Source organism: Chrysemys picta, chromosome 2, assembly GCF_011386835.1.
Source record: "Chrysemys picta bellii isolate R12L10 chromosome 2, ASM1138683v2, whole genome shotgun sequence".
In the NCBI taxonomy this organism is placed as follows: Eukaryota; Metazoa; Chordata; order Testudines; family Emydidae; genus Chrysemys; species Chrysemys picta.
The window spans coordinates 121,382,547-121,410,049 of record NC_088792.1 but is presented as its reverse complement, the minus strand read 5'-3'; the positions used below and the strand labels follow the sequence as shown (position 1 = coordinate 121,410,049).

Genomic DNA, 27,503 nt, shown 5'->3' with positions numbered 1-27,503 from the left:
TGACGAGGTTGTTGCCCTGGTAGAGAGGCGAAGGACAGCGAGGGAGCTGACCTGACCAGTTAAGGAAGAGTCACCTCGGGTTAAACTAGCAGCACCAAGCCCTAAAATTTGGGTGACTGGGCCACCAGGAGGGCCCAGGTGGAAAAAAGAGACACATCGCTGCACAGTGTCCCAATGCTGAGGAGCCTATGCAGTGTAACCCGGGGAACTGGGCAGATCCATGCTCCCTAATCCACCTTGTGGAGGTCTCACTAACCCCACATATGTATACCAGACCAGTGAAACTAAATGGGGTAGGGACCACGGCACTGGTTGATTCGGGGAGTGCCATCACGCTTATCTCAGGGAAGCTCATAAAGCGTAATCAGCTGCTAAAGGCTAAACATACGGGGATAACATGTGCCAATGGGACAGTTAGTTACTACCCCACCATCCCAGTAAAAATCGAGATCCAAGGGAACACTACTGAGGTAGCAGCAGGTGTAGTCCCTAAACTCCCATACCCGGTGCTCATAGGGAGGGACTTCCCAGGCTTTGGAAACTTACTCCCAGTAGGGGGATTGGAGAAAGATGGGGACCCTAAAATTGATGAGGCATCCACAGCAGACTGTCAACCCCCAATCTTCTCTGAAATATCCCCAGATTTGTTTTCCACTCCCAGACAGGGTAGAAAGACAAAAAGGGAAAGAAGGGCAGCTACGGCCTTGGGAACCCGAATACTGACCTAAAGCCAGAGGGTCACTCTTGTAGGTAGGCGGACCCGCGCAGCTGAAAAGGAGGCCACGCAGGAGAGAGAAGCACCTGAGTCTGACCCCCACCCTAATGCTTCTGAACCAGTAGAGGCAACAGAGACTGGGCCCCTAGATCTTGGGCAGATTAGCCCCGGGAGAGGAAATTTTGGTATGACAACATTAGGAAGAAGGTGACTGAAATAGATGGGGTCCCCGTGGAAGGGAAAACCCAGGGACCAGGATCCTACTTCATAATGAAGAAGGATCTCTTATACCGGGTTGCACCAATACAGGGGCAGAAGGTACAGCAGATCCTAGTACCTCAAAAACACCAGAACGCTGTATTAAGTCTTGCTCATAGTCATCTTTTTGGGGGGCATTTGGGGGTAGAGAAGACCCTGGCACGAGTCCTACAATGGTTCTTCTGGCACAGAGTACATGAAGAAGTGCGGAGGTACTGTGCCTCCTGCCCAGAGTGTCAGCTGCACAGTCCCCGTCCCCACTTGAGGGCACCTTTAGTACCCCTTCCCATCATAGAGGTCCCCTTCGAGCGAATAGCCATGGACCTAGTGGGACCCCTGGAGAAGACGGCTTGGGGCCACCAATATATACTTGTTGTTTTGGACTATGCTACTCGCTACCCAGAAGCCGTCCCCCTGCAGAACACGGCCTCTAAAACTATAGCCAAAGAGCTGGTGGGGATCTTTGCCCGAATGGGGCTACCGAAGGAGATATTAACTGACCAAGGAACCCCATTTATGTTGAAGCTAATGAAGGACCTCTTACGCTGCTCCATATACATACCCTGAGAATTTCGGTCTACCATCCGCAGACTGATGGGTTGGTAGAAAGGTTTAACCAAACCCTCAAGGCTATGATAAGGAAGATAACCCTCGGGATGGGAAGGATTGGGACACCCTACTACCCTACCTTATGTTCACTATCCGGGAGGTACCTCAGGCCTCAACTGGGTTTTCCCCCTTTGAGTTATTATACAGGCGTCACCACCGTGGCATACTAGATATCGCCAAAGAGAGCTGGGAAGAGGAACCCAATGAGGGGAGAAATATAGTAGAGCATGTAATGCAGATGCGAGACCGGATACGGGAACATTTGGAGAAGGCACAGGAGGCCCAGTGAACCCATTACAATCGCCTGGCAAAAGTGCGACAGTTCCAACCAGGGGATCGGGTTATGGTGTTGGTACCCACGGCAGAAAGCAAGCTTCTGGCCCAGTGGTAGAGGCCCTATGAGATGGTTGAACCCGTGGGGGAAGTAACCTACAAGGTGCGGCAGCCAGGATGCAGAAAACAAGAACAGATTTATCACGTTAACCTTCTGAAACCCTGGCATGCACAAGAGGCATGCACAACGGTCCAAAAAGACCTAACCCAGGAAAACAAGCCTTCCAAACAGGTAAGAGTGTCTCCCGATTTAACACCAGACCAGAAGAATGAGGTATCTGAGATGATCTTCTGGAACCAAGATGTGTTCTCGACTAAACCGGGTCGAACAACCGAGACATATCACCACATCGTCACGAACCCTGGGGCCAGAAAAACAATGAGGCCCTATCGGGTGCCAGCGTCAAAAAGGGAGGAAATAAAAGCAGAAGTAAAAAAAATGCTGGAGTTGGGGATCATCGAAGAATCCTACAGTCAGTGGTCCAGCCCAATTGTTCTGGTGCCCAAACCTGATGCCACCACAAGATTTTGCAACGACTTCCGGCAACTAAACAAAGTATCCCATACCTCACATAGATGCGTACCCCATACCTCACATAGATGAGCTAATGGACCGCCTGGGTAATGCCCAGTACTTGCCTACCCTAGACTTGACAAAGGGGTACTGGCAGATTCCCCTTGCAGAAGACACAAAGGAAAAGACTGCGTTCTCTACACCAGAGGGTCTTTTTCAGTATACTGTCCTCCCTTTTGGACTACATGGGGCCCCAGCTACCTTCCAGCACCTCATGGACAAGCTATTACGCCCGCATAACAGTTATGCTGCTGCCTACTTGGACGATGTGGTCATTCATACCCCAGACAGGGAAACCCACCTGGAGAAGGTGGAGGCAGTCCTCGATACCTTCAGGCGAGCTGGCCTTACAGCAAACCCTGCCAAGTGCGCTGTAGGGTTTACAGAGGCCAAATATCTTGGCTACATTGTGGGAAAAGGTTTGGTAAAACCCCAAGTGAACAAGATAGAGGCCATCCAAAATTGGCCCCGACCAAGTCGCAAGAAACAAGTCCGGGCATTCCTAGGTGTGGTGGGGTATTACCGACGATTTATCCCCCACTTTGCCACAAGGGCAAGCCCCCTGACAGACCTAGTGAAAGCCTGTGGACCTGATCTGGTGAGATGGTCTGACGCAGCAGAGGAAGCATTCACAGACCTACGGACTGCCCTCTGCAGTAACCCCGTACTGATAGCCCCTGATTTCACCAAGGAGTTTATCCTGCAGACGGATGCATCGGAAATAGGGTTGGGGGCCGTTCTATCCCAGATGGTCAGGGAGGAGGAACACCCAATTCTATACCTCAGTCGGAAACTCCTTCCAAGGGAACAAAAATATGCAGTGGTGGAGAGAGAATGCCTCACTGTAAAATGGGCCATGGAAACATTGCGCAAGTACCTGCTCGGACGCAGATTTGTCCTCGTGACCGACCATGCCCCTCTTCAATGGATGCAGCGGAACAAGGAGAAGAACACAAGGATGACCAGATGGTTCTTATCCCTCCAACCTTTCCAGTTCCATGTGCAACACAGAGCAGGGAGCTGTCATGGCAACGCCGATGGCTTGTCACGTGTGCACTGTCTGGCGTCCCAAGCTGCCCAACCCCTTGGCGTTGAGCAGGGGGGAGGGATATGTGACAGACCCAGACCAGTGGGGTACAGGAGTCTGGTAGAGGGCAAATATACTGGTCACTGGATGAGTAGTTTTCTGTTCCCTGAGTGACCAGAGAAGGGGCTGCACTAGAGTAATCAGGAACCTGCTAGAACCAGTTAAGGAAGGCAGGCAGGCTAATTAGGACACCTGGAGCCAATTAAGAAGAAGCTGCTAGAATCAATTAAGGCAGGTTAATCAGGGCACCTGGGTTTTAAAAGGAGCTCACTTCAGTTTATGGTGCGAGTGCGAGGAGCTGGGAGCAAGAGGTGCAAGGAGCTGAGAGTGAGAGGGTGTGCTGCTGGAGGACTGAGGAGCACAAGCGTTATCAGACACCAGGAGGAAGGTCCTGTGGTGAGAATAAGGAAGGTGTTTGGAGGAGGCCATGGGGAAGTAGCCCAGGGAGTTGTAGCTGTCATGCAGCTGTTACAGGAGGCACTATAGACAGCTGCAGTCCACAGGGCCCTGGGCTGGAACCCGGAGTAGAGGGTGGGCCCGGGTTCCCCCCAAACCTCCCAATTGACCTGGACTGTGGGTTCTTCCAGAGGGGAAGGTCTCTGGGCTGTTCGCCAACCCACATGGTGAATCTCTGAGGCAAGAAAATCCGCCAATAAACGCAGGACCCACCAAGATAGAGGAGGAACTTTGTCACACTAGTAAAAGTATACACAGAGCCCCAGACTGCTGCTTTATAGATTTCTAGGAGAGGGACATCTCAAAGCAAAGCTACCAGTGTAGTCTGGATTCTGGTCAAGTGGGCCCTTATACCTTGCAAGAGAGGGGTTGCTATCAACTCCAACCAAAGCAGGACGCAGAGCGAAATCCATTAGGAAAGTCTCTGACAGGATATTGCTGAATGTATGAGAAGGGAAGCAAAGGACATAAATAGTTTAGGGGATTTCTAGAAGGGTTTTGTCCTCTGCAGGTAAATGCCAAGGTTTGATGGACATCCAAGCAGTGTGCAGCTTCTCATCCTCTCTGGTGGCATGGCACTTCAGATAAAAAAAAAAAAGGTCAACGGATGACCTGCTTCAGATGGAATTCCAGCATTATTCTAGAGATTAATTTAGGATGCAACCTCTCAAGGAAACCCTGCCCTTATGAAAAACCTTGTAGGGCAGGTATGCCATATAGGGCCTCCAGCTTAGCTGCCTTTCTGGCTGAGGTTCTTGCAACTAGAAAGGCAACCTTCATAGATAGATGAACAAAGGAACATGAGAATAAAGGTTCAAATGGAGCTTTCATAAATGCTGACAAGACTAGATTGAGATTACCTATCAGGGTAGGTTTCAGTACCAGAAAAAGGGTTCTGACAAGTGCCTTGAAAAACCATGCTGTAGTAGGATGCGCAAAGAGCAAATGGCTGCCCACTGGAGGGTGAAAGACATTAATAGCCTCCACCATGCACTTTTAAGAAGCTGATAGGCAATCCTGACCTTTTGAGAAAGAAGGCAGTCCAGAATAGTGGGGATCTGGAAAATGCTGGTTAACCAGAACTGCCTCAGCCACTGAGGAGCAAGTAGGATTACCAACTTTGTCTTGTTTTCCTCAAGACTTGAGGTAAGAGAGGGATGGTATAGGAACGTGTACATCAACAACTTCAACCACTGTACAAGAAATGTGTCCCAGAGACAAACTGGAGCACTAGACTGGGCATTTATTGTTTTTTTGGGGATGCAAAGAGATCTCACCATTGGAATCCCACTGTTTGAATATGCTCTGTACCACTGCGTTATGGAGTTCCCACTTATGGTATCTGGAGAAATGTCTGCTGCAATGTCAGACACTCTCGGAAAGAGCACTGCCAAGATGGTGACTTGATGGTAGATGCACCAGTTCCAAATACTAACAGCTTCTGTACAAAGAAGGGTGGACCTTACTCCTCCCAATTCACTGATATAATAAAGTGCTGTCATGTTGTCTGACATGACTTCAATGTCCACGGTCTGAATAAACAGTAGGAATTGTTTGCAGACTTTCTGTACTGCCAACAGTTCCAGGACATTTATGTGCAATTGGGATTCTTGTTGGGTCCAAGTACATGTTTATCCAGGCAGCCTACCCAACTTAGTAAGGAGGTGGCCGATCAAACTTTTTGTGGGTAGGGACGGGACAAATGTAACCCTTCACACACACACACTGTTATCCTGTTTTCCCACCAAGTAAGCAAAGTCAGAACCCTGTGGAGGAGCAATAACAACGTTGGAGGAAAAACAGACAGTATAGTCTCATCATATGGTGATCACACTCTTTTCATTCCACTAGTATCTCTAGAGGATGTTAAACAGAAGCTACCAGAGTCAGACATTTTTAAATCAGCAGGTCCAGATAACTGCCTGAGGAGCTTGCTGGACCATTAATTTTGATTTTCAGTAAGTCCTGGAGCACTGAAAGCTAAATGTTATGCCAGTTTTGAAAAAGGGCAAGATAATGGAGCAGCTGACATGGGACTCTATTAATAAAGTATTAAATGAAGGTAATGTAATTAATGCAAATGAACATGGGTTTATGGAAAATAGATCCTATCAAACTAACTTAATATTTTTTTATGAGATTACAAGTTTGTTTGGTTGATGAAGGTAATAGTGTTACAGTAATAGACTTCTGTACGGTGTCTGACTTGGTACCGCTTGACTAAATTAGATTATAAAATTAACATGGCACACACACACATAATTATGGATTTAAAAACTGGCTAACTGATAGGTCTCAAAACATAATTGTTAATGGGGAATGGTCACTGATTGGGTGCTTCTCCAGCATGGACCAACAGGGATCATCAGTTCTTGGCCCTACACTAATTAATACTTATCAATGTCCTGAATGAAAATATAAAACAGTCACTGATAAAGTTTGCAGATGAGATGACAAATTGGTAGAGTGGTAAATAATGAAGAGGACAGATCACTGATAAAGAGAGATCTGGATCACTTGGCAAACTAGGCACAAGCAAAGAATATGCATTTTACTATGACTAAAGGTATACATTTAGTAACAAAGAATGCAGAGTCATTCTTATAGTTGGGGGACTCTATACTGGGAAGCAGTGACTCTCGAAGATTTGGAGGTCATTGTGGATAATCAGCTGAACATGACATACCAGTGTGACACTTGTCCAAAAGAGCCAATGCAATCCTGGAATGCATAAACAAGGGAATCTAGAGTAGGAGTAGAGAAGTTTTTTATCTCTGCATTTGGCACTGGTGCTACCACCAATGGAATACTGTGTCCGGTTCTGATGTCCACAATTCAAAAAGAATATTGAAAAATTGGAGAGAGTTCAAAGAAGAGCCACAAGAATGATCAAAGAATTATAAAACATGCCTTATAAACTCAAGTAGCTCAATCTATTTAACTTAACAAAGAGAAGGTTAAGGGGTGACTTCGTTATAGTCTAGAACAGTGGTTCTTCCCAAACGGGGGTTCGCAGAACGTTACAGGGGGTTCGCAGAACGTTACAGGGGGTTCGCCAGAAAAATTTCACTAATGGCGGACAGAGGACCCCAGGCATTGGAAACAGCAGGTGGGACCCGGTTGCAGGGCAGACCACCCTGAGCCCCAGGGAGAGCAGGGCTGGGCAGTTGGGGCCGGCAGCCCAAGCCCTGCCCCCATCAGCAGGGGAGCTGGCAGCCCAAACCCCAGCGCTCCACGCGGGGCTGGCAGCCCGAGCCCCAGGGGGAGTGGGGCCGGGCAGTTGGGGCAGTCCGAGCCCCGCCCCCATCAGCGGGGGAGCCGGCAGCCTGAACCCCAGCCCGAGCCCCGGGGGAGCGGGGCCGGGCAGTAGGGGCCGGCAGCCCGAGCCCTGCCCCCGTCAGCGGGGCAGCCGGCAGCCCGAACCCCAGCAATTTGCCAAATCTCATCTAAAGCCAGAACCACAGCCCTCCTTGTTACCACCAGCCACAACCTCACCCGAAACTAGAGGTGGGTGAAAAATACCAAGCATTTTTCACAGAAAGTTTTGAATTTTTTTCACATTTTTCAAAATTCCAAGAAAAATTTACAAAAAAATGAAACGGAAATATGGTCCATTTTCAAAAACTGTTTTCATGAAACAGTTTGATTTTTGAAAACCAAAAATGAATTTATTTTTATTCAAAACCATTTATTTTTTTAAAACAAAAGCCAAAAATACATTCTACAGAAACATTTTTGGTTTCTGGTTTTTCTATGTTCATTAAAAAAGGTTTCAATTAAAAATATTTTTCAGAGGTTCATAGATTCTGGAGCCCGGCAGTTGGGGCATCCATCACACTGAGGAAATTTAAACTTAAATCCCTGAAAATATTCATTTTTAGGAGGGGGTTCACGAGATTTCACAATTTAGTGAAAGGGGTTCACGGGCTGTTAAAGTTTGGGAACCACTGGTCTAGAAGTACCTACATGGGGAACAAACATTCAATAATGGGCTCTTCAATCTAGCAGAGAAAGGCATACCACAATCCAATGGCTGGAAGTTGAAGCTAGACAAGTTCAGACCAGAAATAAGGTACAAATTTTTAATGGAGAGAGTAATTAACCATTTTGGAACAATTTACCAAGGTGAATTCTCCATCACTGACCATTTTTAAACCAAGATTGGATGTTCTTCTAAAATATATGCTCTAGAAATTATTTTGAGGAAGTTCTGTTATGGGCAAGACCTGTGTGATATATGAGGTCAGACTAGATGGCCTTGGAATCTGATGTGTATTTAACGATTCATTTGTTCTCTCACTAAATAGATCATTGCCCTCAAAAGCCAGATCCTCACAGTGAATTGGACTTCCTTGAGAATCTAGAGGATTAGAGCCATGAAACTCATTTCATAACTATGGATATTGCCATCAAGCAGGAGGCTGTATCTGCTGCACACACAAAGCCTGAAGGGCCAATCAGGCAGGCAAATTTACCGTCATTAACGATTGCTTGGAGCTGAAGTTTATTCTCAAGTCAGTTCTTAGTGAATTCAGAGAACTTACTGTAATTAATAAACTCAGACTTTGATATTGAAGGTTGGTACATCGTTATCCGGAACTGTTAAACTTGCCAAAGTGAAGTTCTTCCTCCCAAAAAGGTCTAGACATTTAGCCTTGTCTGTGGGTTTAGATCTGGGTTGGTAGTTGCTTGTTCTTTTCAACGACAGCCTGCACCACTAAAAAGAGTATGGAGCAAGGAGTGAAAATAAATATTCTGTCCCTTTCCATGATACAGAATATTTATTCTCCATTCTTTTCAGAGTGGGGGCGCAAGTGGCTGGAGTATGCTAGACTGTCTCAGCCAGTTCTAAAGTGGCCTCATTAACAGGCAGTGCCACATTACTGGGAGCGGCACTCTGGAGGATATCCAGCAGCTTATAAGGGTGCCCTATTTTTCCTCCAGGGGAATCTAGAGAGTGCATCCAATTCTCAAGAGGTCATATAGTCATCATGTGGTAATGGCAAGGAGTGACTGCCTCATCTGGTGAGAACAATGATAATCCTACTGAAGTGAGTGGTTTTGGCTGTGCTGATTGCTCCTCTTCCTCAGAGTGATCCTGGGCAGACTGAGGTTCTTCCCCAGGTAAAGAAGCCTGTCCTGATTCCCACTGAGACCTCGCATATTTGGGATGTCTCATACAGATCCCAGGGATCCAAATAAGGCCAGTGCAAGGGCTCATGGGGTAGTCCCCCTGGAGGAGGATACCATCAATCCCAAGTCAGGTAGTCCTACCTGTGAGAGTGGGAAGGTGCCTATGAGATCTTGGAGACGCTATCAGGGCTGATCTTCCACCTTGATAAGGCTGGTGAAGCCCTCTCCTTGATTCTGGACTCACTGAAGGAGAATGAGGCTTCTGTCAGTGGGCCGTGCTGTTGGTATTGGTGGTCTCATTATTCCTTGGCTGGTCAATTGTACCAGACAGTGGCTAACCAAAGTTGCAGGGACATCCTTGGTTAGACCAGATCTGACAGTATTACTGATTCTGGGCCTGCACAGATTAACTATTTTCGTTACTGATCATTCCTTTTCTTTGAGCATAGGTACTGTCCGTGTAGGAAATGTCCACTGTCTTCTTTCCTCACCAGTATCGAGGATGGTGCCGTCCATTTGGCTCTGGATGGCTTTGTGACGTTTGTGATTCTCAGTGTCAAGAAACCGGTACCATGCCTTTTGTGAGCTCCTGACCTATGTGGACCAAGGAGTGGAGTCTCAGCCAACTTTGAGGGTGTCAAAGAAGAAGTCCTGTACTTGAAGACTTGGAGGGAGATTTTTCACATTTTTTGTGAGCGTTTGCTCCTGTCACCTAATGTCTGCTGTGTTTGGAAGAGTCTTTATCTACCCTAAGCAGTCCCTGAGCCTGAGACCAGGTGCTTGAAGGGATACTTAATGCTTCTGTGCAATGCATAGGGAGGTCTGATGGGTGAGGATTGGACTGCGGTCTCATGGAATGATCCATCAGGAATCTTCTAAGTCTGAAGTCACAGGCTTGACAAGTTTGCCAAGAAAAGAACCATCAGATATTATACTTAGAAGGCAGATAGAGAGATGTGTCGTTGAAGTCGATGACCAGGAAGGCAGGCCATGCAGATCTTGAATCCTGAGGTCTTGGGTACACTAGGCAACCCTGTATAGGGGATGCTGGGGTAGGTCAGGTTTTTCTCCAGGCCCCTGTACTACTAGAACTACACTATCTAAACTGAAAACTATTAATATCAAACTTTTTTAAACAGGAATTCCAGCTAAAGCTGTGAACACTGAGGAAGCACTCTTCTTTTCGGAAGGTGAGATGAGGAGATACAGTTAAATTGATTGAAATACAGATTACCAAATTGTGCATACCAATCTAAATGCCAGATCTAAGGAATAATGTTTTGTGAAAGTATGAGTTGAGCTCCAAGGACCGCAGGCAGCAGGAAGGAACTGGAGTAGTGGACATCTGCCCCATATGCCCTCAGTTCAGGGCACAGACATGGATCCACGGACACGGCTAGGAAAAAATCTTCCAATCTCAGGTGCATAAAACACATGCACACCTTAACTGGAATACTCAAGTTTTCATGCTCTCCTCCACAATCTTGAGGGCCTGACATTTCCTTTAAAAAAAATAAATATAGGTGATTCTCTCTAATTGGAGTTCTTCGAGATGAACTCGGTCTATTTTCTCTCACTTTGTGCCCGGGGTACAGCTTGGATCAGCTGAACATACTAGCAGCACTTTTGTACCCCCATACTAAGGGCGGGACTATGGGCGGGGGGAAGGTTTTGCCAACTGCCTTAATTCCTACCACCACCTCCTCGAGTCTGAAGCTGAAATTAGGACTCAGAGGAAAAAAGGAAAGGTGGGTGAGGAGTGTGAATGTGCAGAATCCATCTCAATGAAAACCCTGTATGGCTGAGTAACCTTTATTTCTTCAAGTAGCCTTTGGAAATTCCAATTCTTTAATACTGACAAGCAGCACTCTTCTTTTCGGAAGGTGGGATGAGGAGATGCAGTTAAATTGATTGAAATACAGATTACCAAATTGTGCATACCAATCTAAATGCCAGATCTAAGGAATAATGTTTTGTGAAAGTATGAGTTGAGCTCCAAGTAGCAACTCTGCAGATTTCTAATATCGGATTACATCAAAGATAAACCATAGAACTAACTTTGGCCCTAGTCAAGTAAGCCCTTCTGGAACAGGAACAGAGGTGTGTGTGTTAAAACTTTTCAATACACAGTCTAAACCACTTAGGTGCTGGAATGTGAGTACCTACCCTTTCCTCTCTTCCCCATAAGGGACAAGCAGTTCAGATGATTTCCTGTGTTACTTAGTCCTATTCAAACAAAAGGCTAATGCTCTCTTAGCATCCAATGTGTGTAGTTCACTTCACCTGAGTGACAGTGTGGCCTCGGAAAAAATACTGGCAAGTTTATGGACTGGTTAAGATGGAATTCCATTATCATTTTGGAGAGAAAATTTGGGAGTGTATGAAGGATCACTTTATTTGTGAAAAACTATAAGAGAATGGCCAGTTATGAGAGGTTCCCTGATCCATTTTCTGGCAGGGCAATGACAAGGAAAGGTATCAGGCCAGTGGTAGCCTGATTCCAGATCAGTGTCAATCTAAGGCAGTTTCCAAGGCAACAACAACAACCTGGTTAAGCAAAAAGCTCAAAACTGTGACACATTTCCATGGCGAACGAGTAGCGGGTCCTACGGGGAGGTTCTCTTATCTCCAGAGAGTTCTGCGTAGGTAAGAAAATGGTTTGGACTTACATTTTTCTTTTTCTTTTCTGGAGGAGGGGGAGAAGGAACAGGAACCAGACCCATCACATTATACTTCTTTCCTTTACCCTAAAGCACCAAAGATAACGTATCTGGTGTTGCATGAGGGTAACTAAATGACAGTGTTCCAAGTGTTCACCATGAACCTAAGTCACCACTGTAACCATAGATCCAATAGGAACCAATGGCTCTAAGGAACCATCAGGTGTCTTATCAGGCTTCTGAGGAGTTTTCAAGCCTGGAACCAATTCAGGGCAGGATGACACTGGCCCTTAATACCCCCTTTGCTGTTGCTCTGACTTTTGAGCTCAGACCTTTTATGGGGATGCTTTTACACTTGAGTATGCAGAATCAGAAGTACTGGATCCCTGAAATTTGCTCTTTCAGTAGAGGGGTATACCTGGGATAGCTCAGTGGTTTGAGTGGTTCCCCAAACCCAGCAGTCACTGACTGGACTCAACAGATTCACCAGGTCCAAGAAGTGGTAAGAGGCTACCTTGAGGAAGCAAAGAAATCCTATAGTGATATCAGACTGTCAATGGCCAACTTTTTCAGTATGCCAAGAGGTGCAGCTTTCCACAGAACAACTCTGCACAAACAGGCCATCCTGCAAACTAGACAACCAGTTCCTCAGGCCATATCAAATCAGTTAACAAATCAACACAGTTACCTTCAAACTCTGCCTGTCTAGATCCCTCGAGTTACACCCTGTCTTCCATATGTCGCTCCTGAAACCCTACATGGAGATCCATTCTCCACTAAACCCAACCTCCTCTCTCACAAGTACATGTTCCGGACTACAAAGAGTATGTAGTCCATGAAGTGCTTGACACCAAGATAAACTGGGGCAAACTATGGTATCTCATCGACTGGAAAGACTATGGCCCTGAAGAATGGTCCTGGGAACCACCTGACCTTTCATAAAAACACCCTGGTCCAGCAATGCCATATGGGCACCCCTGAAGGGGGTGCTATGTGAGGTTGTGCAGGGATAGGACTGGAACCCAGGTCTGTGGAATGGCCAATGCCTCCATGCTGTTACCCGGCAGCTACGGTAGGGTGCTATGCATTACCATACAAATCCTGTGGAGATAAATACCACAGGAATTACCACCTCGGAAGGCCAGGCTGACAGTTTCCCTCATGGCTAGACCAGGCACTATATTTCAGCCCCAGGAGGAGTTCCAGGAAGCGTCTGTGTAACAAAACAGATCCCTGCCAGCCATAGCAATAGACCTGCATCTCGGCTAGCTCTGACTCCTGACTCCGAACTCTGGCTCTGATTCCTGGCTTGACTGACTCCTGCCTCTGAGACTGACCCCTGGCTTGTCTCCTGACTTCAGTTCTGACCCTTGCCTTGACTCCTGTCTCCAACCTCTAAGCCGGATTCCTGGTTCTACTTGCTAGGCCAGACCACCCGTGTCCTGCTCATAACATATTCCACCCCCAGTATCACTGGGCATACAACTATGCACAGGGAAAAACCTACTCCACAGACACTAGGCTCCATTCAGCCTCCTCCCTCCCCCAATTCATATGATCTTGGGATGGACAAACTCATGAAAGGACCCACCAAGAGACTCAGCCAGCAGAGGCAGAGCCAAGCAGCTGCAGCAGGGACCATCAGACACTGATGATGTTGTCAGTGCTGCTTCCTACAATTTTTAATTTGGACACTCTCTCCTTTGCATTAATTTGGCAGTTTAATTCAATTCCCTCCCGCCCTCTTCATCTCACTACACCCCACACTCATATAGCCCTGCTCTTGTCCCACTTCTCCCTTACGTTATCCCCTTGCCCTCCTCATCTTCCTTTCTGATTGCCTTACCCCACTCCCTGCAACGTCCCTTATCCCTTCCGGCATCTGTTTAGCTAATCCCAACAAAATCCACCTCCCAAAAAATTCATGAATTCACATGATGTTTGCAGACCATCACACTGGTCACTGTTTGTGTTATATCTCTGCCACACATTCTTTTTCTGTCTTGTCTACTTAGACTGTAAACTTTGAGGCCAAGACTGCCTCAGACTCTGTACACAGTGCCTAGCACATTGGGACTTCCAGAAGCTACTATAACGTAAATATCAGATAATAGTTAGTAATAATAATTGAACTTGACACGAAGTATCGGGTGAAGTTCTATGGTCTGTGTTATGCAGGAGGTTAAATGATTTAAATAGTCAATTTGGTCTTTAAAAAAAATCTATGAAATTTATACAATTGCTTTAGGATGCTGCAAGTATGGTTCCTCCCTTCCAAAGGAGCTTACCTCCATCCCACCATTGCTGGGGGCTGGGGTGCTTATATCTTGACCTAACTTTATGAATCTATAACTGACGTCTGCCTCACAATACAACTAAATTGACATATAATACATGCTCTATCAAGACTGTTTTGGAAGCACTACAACTAAGCAACTTTGTTCTAACTACTAACCTCCAAATTAAATCTATTCAGATGTGAAGCTTGGGGTGGTTTCTTGTCAATTTAGATATGATTATTCATATACTATGTGTGTCCAAAATTAGCTAAATGAAAACACTGTTTTTCAAGGCACATCAACCATTGTTTTTAAAAATGTGTCATTTCTCCTGGACTAAGCATTCAGGATATGTAGCTGTACTTACCATCACTGCCAGGCAAGAAGGATAAGGAGACATCCATAACAAATCCATTTCCAAATTCCAAGGTCTGAAGGCAGGTAGCTGAAAATTGAGAGTAAAGAATGCTGAACTCACTCTACCAAATTAACACTGTAGGGGGAGAGGGCAGCACACTTATGTTTTGGTTGCTTAACACTTTCCATTACAAAAAAAATCATGCACCCCACTGAGAAGTTACCACCTCCATTGGTTGGAGAAAACATTTGATTTTGGCAAGGGACCTCCACAGAATCAGGGAGATGCCTTTTGCTGGCCCCAGTAAAATCCATTGAGATCTGAGTTATAAGCTATTAAAAGTTATTTCCCAGAGCATCTTATATTGTACAGTTTAATTTTGGCAGCATGACAATAGCACTGCATGTTCTAAATCCCTCTCTGGATGGGCCCCATTACTGCAGCAGGCATTCACTGCACTGGGGCAGAAACTCAGCCTGTCTTCTACCAGAGCAGCTGCAGTGGCAGAAGGGAGAGAGAGATAAGCCACACTTTCCCCCAACCACCCTACAGACCCAGCAGTGGTCCAAATGGCTCAGCACCCTGAACTAAAGGCAACACCTAAGGGAAGAGCTCCCCCATATCTCGGGCATGATTAGGAATGAGATGCTCAGCCCTGCTGCTGCTAGAGTGTGGCAATGCGGGGGAAGAGACATGTAGAGAATTTAGAATGTTTGCGCAGGAAGATGGGGGATTTGTTTTCTGGGGTGGGTAGTTCTGCTCAGGCAGTTCCCTGCTCATTTGATCTAGGAAAGAAGTTATTTCTCTGAGGTGGTCAGGTTAAAGGGAGATCTCTTTGGATGAGAAATAGTGGTGTAGGTTGCCTGGGGCGGATGTACACGGGGCATGGAGGTGGTGACTAGTTTGAGAAAACTAGAAACAACTACCAAATAACCATCAAGTTTTGTACCTCAACATTTTGCTTGTATGTTGACTATTATTATTTGATTAGCTTGTCTATTAAGACTAAGTTCTTAGGGCAGAGACTGACTTTTTGTTCTGTATGCACACAGTGCTTATTACAATGGAGCCCTGATCTCCAACTGGGACCTCTAGGATCTACATAATAAAACAAAACAAAAAAAAACCCCACAACCGGGAACCAGGAAATTACAAGTTCTAGACTCACTCTTCTACCGATTGGTGCTAACAATTCTGTACCCTTCACAATCATTATTATTAAGCAAGGTGTCACTGAAAGGTTACATAAGCTGGGAATAGAACATAGAGCTCTAATATGGAAAACCAAAATCTCACACGTTTAGCTACACTAGCCTGCTACGCTGTCTGTAAAATCGGGCTACTCATCCTAAGGTAAGCAACCCATCATTCCCAATGCAGAGGAGAGGACAACCAACCAATCAAGCAGCTCAATGCAGACCTTGTCTTCAAGCTGGCCCAGAATGCTACCTTCCTCTTTCTGAAGGCTCGGGAGGATAGAACAAACACCTAGCTGTGCCTGTGCCTCCTGGTCATTCTCTGCTGTGTCCAAGGAGATCCTGCACCTGAGGCCTTTTGGTCCATGTGGCCCCAGCTGCAGTATGGAGAAGCAGAAAGGTGCTTCTTGCTCCCCTCGGGCATTGCCTAGATACAAGATTTCCCCCGTTGAGAAGAAGCAGTTCATGAAGAGATGGCTCCTAGAATCCCTGGTTAAAAGAAGCCTAGGAATCTCTGGTTTTCATTTGTTTCTTTGTTTTGAGGCGATGGGGGGTTGCTTGTTTTGTTTCAAATCGAAAATTGCTTTTACCTCATTTTTCTTTTGAGGCTTGAAAAGAATCCCCAAAGCCCTGCCACAAGCAGAGACCCTCGGTCTGCCCCCTGCATGGGCTCTGTAGTGAGGCGGCTCCCCCACTCCAGTGGAAAAAGGGTTAAAGTCAGCCCTGGGAGAAGGTTGTGGCTGACAGCTGCTAAGCTGGGGCTGATTGGGCCGCAGCTGGCCTGTATAAAAAGGCTGTGAGCCTGAGGCCCAAGAGAAGGCTCTCTCTCCAGGCTGGGAGAGAGCAGGGCCCGGCTGCCTGCAGAAAGGGTCCTGGAAGTGAAGCAGGGCTGGGGAGAGCCAGAGGAGCTCCAGGCTGGCAACTCCCCAGGCAGCAGGGCCTGGTCCAAGGCCCCCTAGAGGTACTGGGTTGCAGGGAAAGGCAGCAGGTCAAAACCTCCCTTGCCTATGATGACTGGCTTATACAGACTGCAGTCAGTAGGGTTACCATTCGTCCGGATTTACCCGGACATGTCCTCCTTTTTGTGCTAAAAATAGCGTCCGGGGGGAATTTGTAAAGCACTCACAATGTCCGGGATTTCCCCCCTCCCCCGGCACAGCAGAGCGAGCGGCTGGGAGGCTGCAGGAAAGTCCCCGGGCTGGACTCCGGAGCAGCTGGAGAGGAGCTCCGCCCTGCATTCTGAGCAAGTGTCCTCAGCACAAAGTGCAGCCCTCCCCTTTTGCAACTGGGAGCGGTTTCTGCCATGCAGCGTAGCAAAACGGGAGCGAGAGCACTTTGTGCTGATACAAGGGCAGCTCTCCCCTGCAACCCGGTCCGGACCAGGGACCGGGTTTTGTTGTGCAGGGCCAGGGACCGGGTTTTGTTGTGCTGGGGAGCTTAGCCACGTGTCCCGGCTCGCACAGAGCCCAACACCCTGTTCTGAGCAGCAGGGTAAGGGGGGGCAGGAGAAGGGGGCAGGGAGGTTCTGGAGGGGGCAGTCAAGAAACGGGGGGGGGGGGCTTTTTTGGGGGGAGTGGAGAAAGTTTTGGGCAGTCAGGGTACAGGTAGGGGGGTAGGGTCCTGGTGGGCAGTTGGGGGGGGGTCTTAGGAGGGGGCAGTTAGGGGACAAGGAGCGGGGGGGGTAGGGGGCTGGGAGTTCTGGGGGGGAGCTGTCAGGGGGCAGGGGGTGGGGAGAGGGATCGGAGCAGTCAGGGGACAGGGAGCAGAGGGGTTTAGATGGGTTGGGAGTTCTGGGGGGGGCTGTCAGGGGGCAGGAGTGCGGAGAGGGATCAGAGCAGTCAGGGGACAGGGAGCAGAGGGGTTTAGATGGGTTGGGAGTTCTGGGGGGGGGCTGTCAGGGGGTGGGGAGTGGTTGGATGGGGCGTGGGAGTCCCAGGGGTCTGTCTGGGGGTGGGGGTGTGGATAAAGGTTGGGGCAGTCAGGGGACAAGAGGCAGGGAGGCTTAGATAGTCCTGGGGGGGCAGTTAGGGGCAGGGGTCCCAGGAGGGGGTAGTCAGGGGACAAGGAACGGGGGGAGGGTTGGGAGGTCAGGGGGGGCGGGAAGTGGGAGGGGCAGGGGCGGGGCTAGGGCGGGGCTCCTCCCGTCCTCTTTTTTGCTCGCTGAAATATGGTAAACCCTAGCAGTCAGCCCCAGTGAAAGGGGGCTAGATGGTGACTGGCAGTAGCCCATAGGTTGAGGCAAGGTGGGGATAGAGGGTGGGGGTTCCCTAGGGAGGGGAGACCCAGATCTGTGGGGTATTGCCTGGAGGGGCAGCACCCCAGGTAAAAGGGCACCAGGGTCCGGGTGGGACACGGGGGCCAGCCGACAGTGGGACACTGGCCTGCAGAGGGCGCTCTGTGCTAGAAAGAGCTAATTCCCTGAGACTACCAGCAGAAGGCACCGCAGGGGTGAGTCCCGCACATTTACAGGTTCAAAGGCAAAGAACACTGGAGAACTCCAAAAAAGGTGCAGTCCTAGCCCCTGCATGCTGCCAGAATTATTAGTGTGCCTTCATACTCCAAGGAAAAGGGGATACCAAACACTTCACACTCTCGGATATGAGAGAGGTGTTTTTTCTAACTGCCATCCTTGCAAATTCAGCCTGGACCCAGGGTGAGTTCTATTTTATATCAATGCCAATGGTTCTGCAGGGGCAAATAAGATCTTCAGTTACACCAGTGGCTGGCTTTCAATGAATTTGTAGAGGTCTAACTGAATGACTGCTCTGAAGAAACAGAATCCAGCTTACACCCTGTCTTTAGCAGAGATTCTTCGGAGACTTTAGTGTAATAGAGGTACTTTAACATGTATACATTCATCCATTTTTAGTGTTGGTCTTTAAGCCATCCCGTTGTGTCTACAGTATTAACAGTAAGGAAAGTTACCTTCTGAACCTCGTTTGGACCAGATTCTGACAGTAGAGTCAGAAGCGGCAGAAGCTATTAGTAGATTTAATTCTGTTTTTGACTCATCTGTCTGGTAAACAGCATCCACAGCACAAACAGCTTCTGTATGGCCTTCAAGATGAATGCATTTCACAAGCTGAACATGACAGAAAGTTACATAAGATTAAACAAAGAATAAAGATAAAACACTTAACAGAAAACATGAAACTTTCAGGCATGTAGACATTTAAATTCTTGGAAATGTTTAGAAGAGGGCTGTAATGGTTAAATATGAAAACTTACACTTATGTGGGCTAGCTTGCCGAAGTAAGTACATTCAGCCTTGAAAAAAATGACAGAAGTAACTTGATTACAGTATATGTTCATGTATTTCTTAAAAGGAGAACCTTGCCAGATTACAGATGTCATAATTAAGGCTACAATTTAGTCACAGGTATTTTTAGTAAAAGTCATGGACAGGTCATGGGCAATAAACAAAAATTCATGGCCCGTGACCTGTTCATGACTTTTACTAAAAATACCTGTGACTAAATCTTGGGGAGGAGGTCTGGGGTCACCTACACTGACCCCTGAGAAGTGTCAGAGGTCTCAAAGTCATGGAATCTGACTTCCGCGACCTCTGTGACATGCACGGAGCCCTGGTCATAATGAGGTCATTAGAAAAAACTATTCAATGATAACTGCAGAACTTATCAAGGAAGTTTCTTTCCAAAAGGCTCATAAGAATGTGGAGTACATTACTGAAGAAGACTTGGAACAATGAGTATAGCTGAGGTCAGATCTATACTACCACTTAAGTCAATCTAACTTGCGTCACTCAAGGGTGTGAAAAAGCTTCCCCACACACACACACCCCAAGCAACACAAGTTTCGCACTGTCCACACTGGCGCTATGTTGGCGGGAGATACTCTCCCACCAACACAGCTTCCACTTCTCGCTGAGGTGGAGTAATTATGCTAACGGGAGAGCACTCTCCCATAAGCATAGTGCATCTTCACCAGATGCACTGCATCAGTGCAGCTGCATTGATAGAGCACTGCAGTGTAGACCTGCCCTGGGTATGTATTTAGTGTCCAACAACTTCTTAATACAGGCTTGCTGCAATTTTCTGAAACTCAAACTGTTTCCGCCCCGCCCCCCCCCCCCCAAATGTTAAAGCTGTAAAGAATGTATTAAATTAAACACAAAACATACTGTGACTGATACATTTCATAATCACATGATACCCACAGACTGAAAAGAAAAGCTTTTAATCCTGTAACTAGTTAGGCCTAGCATTTGTTATCCACCCACAGAAACACCTGGCACCTTATCTTAATCTAGCCTATTACACAGTTTCATGAAAACCAATTCAAATATGTTAAAAGTGCTTGATTGACAGTGGTCTGGCTAAACATAGTGTAGGTCTTTTGAAAATTGACTAAGTTCTGAATTCAATTATTACACCTTCTATAACTTAGTCCCACGGTTTTCCACCACTGTGATGCAAACAACTCTGACAACCTCCTTGACACACGGGCTTTGGGATAGAAATCTCTAAGTGCTAGAAGATCAAGAACACACTCTGGCTTAAGGGTCATCAGTAACATTTCAGCCTCTTGTTCATGTTCTGAGCTCAACCATTTACATTTGTATTTGTGATCAGTCCTGTTATTTAAGTAGGAGAAAGGTTCTATAGCATCTCCGTCTTTTTGGATTATTATTATTACCGTATTTCATCCTTCTAAGGTTCTAGTTTCAGGTTTTGATTAATTAGCTAAATTGAGACTTCCACTGAGAATGGAAAAGTCTACAATCTGTCAGCCTGCAATCTGTCAAACTCCTTCAAAATCTTCCTTCAATTGCTTTTGTAAATTTGGTGCCTCTTTGTACTCTCTTGTGCAAAATACATGCTACATTTTGATCATAGCCCTCCTCATATTGGGTGCAAATTTCTTTTTTCAAATCCTCTTTTTTCAACCAAGTGGGAGACTGATTCTGACTAAAATAGAATTTTTGAATTTCCATAATGCACTTTAGGACTGTGTTAGGTATAACTTCTTATTCAAGAAGGGTTAAACCCTTGCAGCCTTCAAACTATATTTTTAACACTCCTCACAATTTGTCTATTCTTCTGGTAATAAAGGTCCCTATAAATAAATGCTGTATTCCAGTTGTGGATTCACCAGATCCAACTAGAGAAGAGTGAAGAAAGATACAGGAATGCTGTGCCAGGCACACAGAACTATAGAAAAATGGGTCTCACACTAAGAGTGATGAGATTATGGGAAAGAAGTATACTACATGATGTTACAAAATGAAGCTTGGAGCAGGGTGAGATAAAAGTCTTTGAAGCAAGTCTATGGATTTTTTGTAAATGAATCACTAAAAGAATTGCAGCAGAGATATTTAGAAATAGGATTAAATGTAGTCATGTGGCAGAGGATAGCAACATTATGCTGATGCAAAAGTTCAGAGAGAGACTTGGAAGAGGCATATAAGAGTTGCAATAATCTAGGTGAGATAAAAAGGCAAGATAAAGAGTTCAGAAATGCAGACAGAAGTAATTTAATTTACTAAATATTTCATGGGTACTATGTTTGAAAATAAAAATTGATGAAGTGATAGTTCAAAAAGACAATAGGAATATTTCTGCTTACCTGCTTATTCTGTGTTTCCCATACAATGAGCTGTTTATCAGATCCTCCAGAAATTAATTCAGTCTCAGCAGCTAAAAAATATTTTTTAAATTATGTGAACACCTACTTTTAATTGCTACTATAAAGTAAAGAGTTATTTCAGTCACGGAACAAACAAAGCTACTCGATGTGTATTACAGAAAATTAAATTTCCCTAAAAACATAAGAGTTGTGATAGCTAAGAATGCTAAGTGCTGTTCAAGACTAGACAGACCATTGAATATATTTGTAAAAAAAAAAACACCCCAAAACAAAACAAAAAAAACCCACAAACGTTAATGCTTGTGAAGTTTTATATGAATACGGTCAAGGGCATGCCACCTGAGCAGTTCGGGCAGCCCTCAGGCCAGCCACAGCAGCCACTGCTGGGGCAGTCTCAGGTCACCGCCCCGTGTCCCCACCCACCCACCCCACCCAAGCAGCAGACGTTTGGGTCGGAGGCTAAGGGCTGGGGCACGGGAGGGGGTGAGGGCTCTGGATAACACTTACCTTGGGGGGAGTTCCACGAAAGCAGCAACATCCTTCAGCTCCTAGGGGGAGGTGTGGCCGGGGGGCTCTGCGCGCTGCCTTCCCCTATAGGCACTGCCAACCAGCCAATGGGAGCTGTGAAGCCAGCGCTCGGGGGGGATGGGGGGGGAGGGAGGCAGCGCTTAGAGCTGCGTGGCCGCGCCTCCACCTCTGCCTAGGTGCTGAGGGATGTCGCCCCTTCCACAGAATACCCCTCCCCCCCAGCACCAGCAGGGTCCTGGGCCGTGCACCACTGCCTGCCCCCCCCAGCACCCTCCCGGGCCGCCCCCCCAAGCACCTGCGGTACCCCCAGGCCGCCCCCCTCCCCAAGATTTCGTCAGGGGTATATAGTACAAGTCATGGACAGGTCACAGTCTGTGAATTTTTGTTTACTGCCCGAGTCCTGTCCATTACTTTTCCTAAAAATACCCATGACTAACACGTAGCCTTACTAATGACCTCTCGATCTGGGACAGTTCCTCAGATTTATCACCTAAAAAGAATGGCTCAGGTGTGGGAATTTCCCTCACATCTTCTACAGTGAAAACTGATGCAAAGAATTCATTTAGCTTCTCCACAGTGGCCTTATCTTCCTCGAGTGCTCCTTTAGCACCTTGATCATCCAGTGGCCCCACTGATTCTTTGACAGGCTTTCTACTTCTGCTGTACTTAAATTATTTGCTGTTCATTTGAGCTTTTGGCTAGTTGCTCTTCAAATTCTTTTTTGGCCTGCCTAATTATACTCTTGCACTTGACTTGCCAGAGCTTATGCTCCTTTCTATTTTCTTTACTAAGGTTTAACTTCCAATTTTTAAAGGATGCCTTTATTTTTAAACTTTGTTGTTTAGCAATGGTGGCACTTTTTGTTCCTCTTACTATGGGTCTCATCAGGCCCTGCTGACTTGAATAGATCTAACATAGAAATATTCTTTAACTTGTTCTTTCCCTATTTTGAGCTTGCATTCCTTCCCCCTGGTCATCAATATTAATTGTACAATGCATTTAGTACAAAGCAATGTTCCCACTTCTTCATATAGAAATTTGGTAACCACAAAAATTCTCAGAAAAAAATCACTTTCTCCAATCAACAGTTAGGAGGGGAAGGATGGGAAATTGGGCTTATAATGGAAATCTAGATGTAATTTTAATAATGAAGTCACTTCACTCCCTCCATACTCCCTCTTCCCCCCACCCCCACACCATTAATTCTATTTTGTTTTTTTGTACAGTGTTAGACAATTTTGCAGAAAGCCGTAAGGCAGAAATATATATTTTAAAAGGTTCACTAAGTATAGGAAGCACAAAGAGCAATCTCTTCAGCTATATTTCATAAACATTTTCAGAAGACTTTTTTCAGCAGATATCATGACATTCTCAAACTCATATATTGCATGCTGCAATTTTTTGCAGGTATTGCAAGACAATAATATAGAGAACTCCAAACTCCAAGAACAGTCTAGAAGCAGGGCCATGTAATGCATTACATTTTCAAAATATATGTCAAGTCTGCTTCAACAAATTTACAGTTTGCCAATGTTTTATAAGAAAAAAATAAACAAAAGTATTCAGAGAAGAAATCAAATGTGTTCTCATCACTCTACCCCAGGGCATGGAACACAGAGCCTGATTAAATATCCACTGAAGTCAGTGGGCAGACTCCCTTTGATTTTAGTGGGTACTAGATGAGGCTCCTGAAACATTGTGAATTTTATTTATTTTTAAAGATGACGAACTTCACATTTACCAGTGAAGAACTCCTTAAATATTGTGTCCTACTTTGTTCTTTTAATTCCATTTTAAATAAGTTTTATAATAGTTTTTTCTGCTTCCCTGCTGTTGCATATAATGATCTTCTCAGCAATGGGGAGTAACTTGTCACAAAAATAACACCAAACATGCCCTCTTAAAGGCCCTGAGGAAAAGCACTGAAGTTCCCTCCCCTCACAGGAATGCATACCTTATAACAGGGATCTCAAACACATGGCCCGTAGGGCTATTTCCTGCCACATCCCACACCCCTCCTGCACCCCAACCCCCTGCCCTGAGCCCCCTGCTGCATCCCACACCCCTTCTGCACCCTGAGCCCCCTGCCTGCACCCCAACCCCCTGCTGCACCTCAACTCCCTGCACTGAGCCCCCGCCACACCCCTCATGCACCCTATGGAGGCAGGGAGGGGGCAGAGTTGGGGTGGGGACTTTGGGGAAGGGGTTGGAATGAGGGAAGGGAAGGGGTGGGAAGAGGCGGGGCCTCATGGAAGGGGTGGAGTGGGGGCAGGGCCGTGGGCAGCGAGGGGGTGTGTGTCAGTGATGCGGCCCTCGGGCCAATGAACTAGCCCTCATGTGGCCCTCGTGGTCATTTGAGTTTGAGACCCCTGCCTTATAGGTAAAAACAAGAAGAGCAACTGACCATAAAAAAAAAAAAAAAAAAATCAATGAAACTTACTATGCACAAAGTATTGTCAAATCCTCAAAGTAAACACAATGAAAGTTAGAAAAATTACTGCAATCTTTCAATTGTAATCTTAGTGATTACTTCTACGTATAACATTTTCTAATAACTATGATTTTCAAGTTGTCTGTACCCCTTGAAGATGCTGCAACCCTCTCTACCACCACTTGGATTCAAGTTCCTGACTACTGAAAAAGCATGGGAACAGAGGAAGAACTGTCCTAAAAAACACACGTCACTCCCCTATTTGCAGAGCATCAGTCACAGGTACCAACCACCAATTATGTACTGTGAAGAACAGAAACACTTCCCCACAGCAGTTTAGCTGTTTTCCTTCACAGCCAACTGGGAAGCAGCTGCCGAGCAAGGAGTAGATGAAAAATAATTTCTTTTAACATGCTCTGTTATCAGCTCAAAATAAAGTCACATTTCTCTCTGAAACTTTCTACCTGCAGTCCTTACCAGTCACACTTAAAGGTCCAGATCAGATCACCACCCTGAGATTTATATGGGGATCCTCCATGCACAGATCTCTCAGTATGTGGAACTGGAGCTCAGCTGCCTCTTCCCCCACTCCCTCTCGACCCCAGTGCACACACAGAGGATTCTCTGGCTGATCCACAGGCTGCACAAGGAGTTGAGGGCTGGAGTTGGGGGCAGATTGGAGCACCAGGGGGCTGGCTGGTGTAGGATACACTGTTCCCCTTCTAGCCCAGCAGAATATACATAAGAGTTATTCATAGCTCTTGGGGCCTTAATTCTGAGTATCCCCCAAGTACCTTAGCAGCTACTAGGGTCCACCAGATTTCTGGATGACATTTTTCTGGGCAGGAAAAAAAACAAACCTTGCCCAAGTAGGATGAGGCGAAGAATATCTGTGAGGAGATTTCCTAATCATAAATCCCCCCTCTGCAGGTTTTATCAAAGCCTCTATCCCAAGATTATTATAACAGATTATTAGCGGGGAAAAATCATTATTTCTAGTTTTACTTTCTGCATCAGACAGTGCTTTCTGTAAAGTCCTTTTCACCGTCTCCCTCTATTGGCTTTAATTGTGCAAACACTTAACATCTGTGTAGTTTAATTAAAATTATTAGCCCCATTAAAGTTAATGGTATTACTCAAATTAATAAAGTTATGCATGAGCTTAAAGACTTGTTTTTACTGAAGAGTTAACTCAGGACTGGTCTACACTGGGAACTTACATCAGCACAGCTACATCTCTGAGTGGTGCAAAAAACGTACATCCCTGAGAAATGTAGCTATGCTTATGTAACTCCAAGTGCAAACAGCACTAGCTACTGCCTCTTGGGAAGGCAGATTACCTATGCAGAGAGGCAGTAATACCCACTACTTTAACAAATTTAGAGTGAGTACAGCACCAGTGCACAGTCACCATTCACACCCAAGGTAGGCTAACCCAAGTGCCAATAACCCAAGTTAACTCTGAAGTGAAGCCATACCTCAAGTATGTGCAAGATTAGGACCAGGCTCAGTTTCTCATTTGCATGGGTCTTTCGCCAAGCAACAGGAGAGAGAGCAGCATTTTTGTAAAATAGCAAAGCACGATTAAAAATAAAATCAAAACTGACAAGTGGATTTGGAGTCAGTTAACACATAAACAACTACTTAATTCAAATTTTTAAATTGACGAGATTGCAAGTTGACAGCATCCTGGATTCAGCAGTTCTCAGATGAGGACATGAAAACTAAGAATTCTAGCATAGAACAAAAGTGGTATTTGTAAACACAGCTTGCTTAGTACTTACAGCCATCTTGGTTGTGAATCCACTGCACACAATTAACTCTACCAGTGTGACCATTCAGTGTAGCAACTACTCTTCTTTTCTGAGAAAAGAAAGAAAACATTTAGTTGCCCAACTGTTTTTGAGGAAATTTATGTTTATAAAAACAAGGGCAGGTGAGCCACACTGCCAAAGCTTTAAGAAGGGACATTTATCTAACAACTTCCTGATGTGCTGGAGAGCTTGCTCAAGAAGGAACAAGTTATATCAAAAAAGATAAAACACCTTCTTGACATTAGCATTTTAATGGCAGGCAGGTCCTTCAACCACTCAGGGCAGTCATGTAGCTGGCAGCCTGGGCACCAGAAGCAAAGTGGAGAAAAAGGAGCTGGAGGGAGACACACAGACTCCCAGGCAGAGGGAGGCTGAGGCCTTGGCTACACTTGGGACTTCACAGCGCTGCCACACGAGTGTAGTCACGCCACCAGCTCTGTATGTACTCCACCTCTCCAAGGGGAATAGCGTGCAGCGCTGCAAGAGAGCGTGCAGCGCTGCAGGCACTGATTACACTGGCGCTTTACAGCGCTGTACTCGCTGCGCTCAAGGGGGTGTTTTTTCACACCCCTGAGCGCAGCAAGTTGCAGCGCTGTACACCGCCAGCGTAGCCAAGGCCTAAGTGAGGAAAAACTGCTCTCTGTCTTAATTTGCTACTTATGATGTATCACATGAACTGAGCATACTCAGTAACATCTGCTGAAGCCACAGCCCTTCACCCTGCGTTTACTTGGCATGAGATTCTGTGGACTGTTTTTTACAGCGGTTAAAAAGGAGCAAAGGGGGCAAAATGAAGGAGGGGGTGGCCGGGGGCTGAGCACGAGACAGAAATTGACTGGCCAGGGGGTTCAAGCAGAAGGAGGCAGGGTTAGGATAGGGGCTTAAGGACAAAACCTGCGATGGGGGATAGAGGGGCTTTTTCATTTCCCCTCCCACAGGACAGTAGGTCTCAGCATAGGCTTCCCACTGGGTTCTTAAAGGCACAGGCATACCAATGCCTAGTCACCGCAGCTCCCCTCTTTCTAATGTAACTTACTGAGATGCTGCAGGAGACTTGATTCAGTGAAATATTTTACATATACCCCTTCACAAACAAAGAATCCCTTATCGGTTTATATGAGTGCATCAAGTATCTTAGCAATTCACAATCTTGTCTTATTTGCTGCTAGGATTCCCTGAATTACTCTTAGCACTTCATCATTTACCTGTGTTATTATGCAGATGTGTCACAGTGCTATTTAATTTATATTTTAATAACAAATACTCATTAAAAATATGTATAAGTACTTGCTAATAGTTTTAGCAAGGACATCTGTGCTTCTAGTTTTGCACTTGCTATGTTGTCTTAGCACAGTAAATGAAGCTGCAAAATAAATGATGTTTAAAAGACTCCACTCAATAAAGAAATAATTGATACACATGTACCCCAAGCAGGATTCTTTGGAAGCAGAAGATGTTGTATTTC

At 46.0% G+C, this 27,503-nt stretch overlaps 1 protein-coding gene across 9 annotated transcripts in view; it reads right to left on the bottom strand.

Moving 5' to 3' along the window:
- Positions 1–27,503, bottom strand: part of ELP2 (elongator acetyltransferase complex subunit 2) — a 150,753-nt gene that overhangs the window by 105,999 nt on the left and 17,251 nt on the right. For all 9 annotated transcript variants that reach the window (XM_065584139.1, XM_065584132.1, XM_065584133.1 and 6 more), the window contains exons 2-5: positions 26,009–26,087; positions 21,245–21,315; positions 18,584–18,740; positions 14,472–14,549 (exon numbers count right to left, since the gene is read on the bottom strand). In XM_065584139.1, coding sequence (XP_065440211.1) covers positions 14,472–14,549; positions 18,584–18,740; positions 21,245–21,315; positions 26,009–26,087 — 385 coding nt within the window. The remainder of the gene's footprint in view (positions 1–14,471; positions 14,550–18,583; positions 18,741–21,244; positions 21,316–26,008; positions 26,088–27,503) is intronic.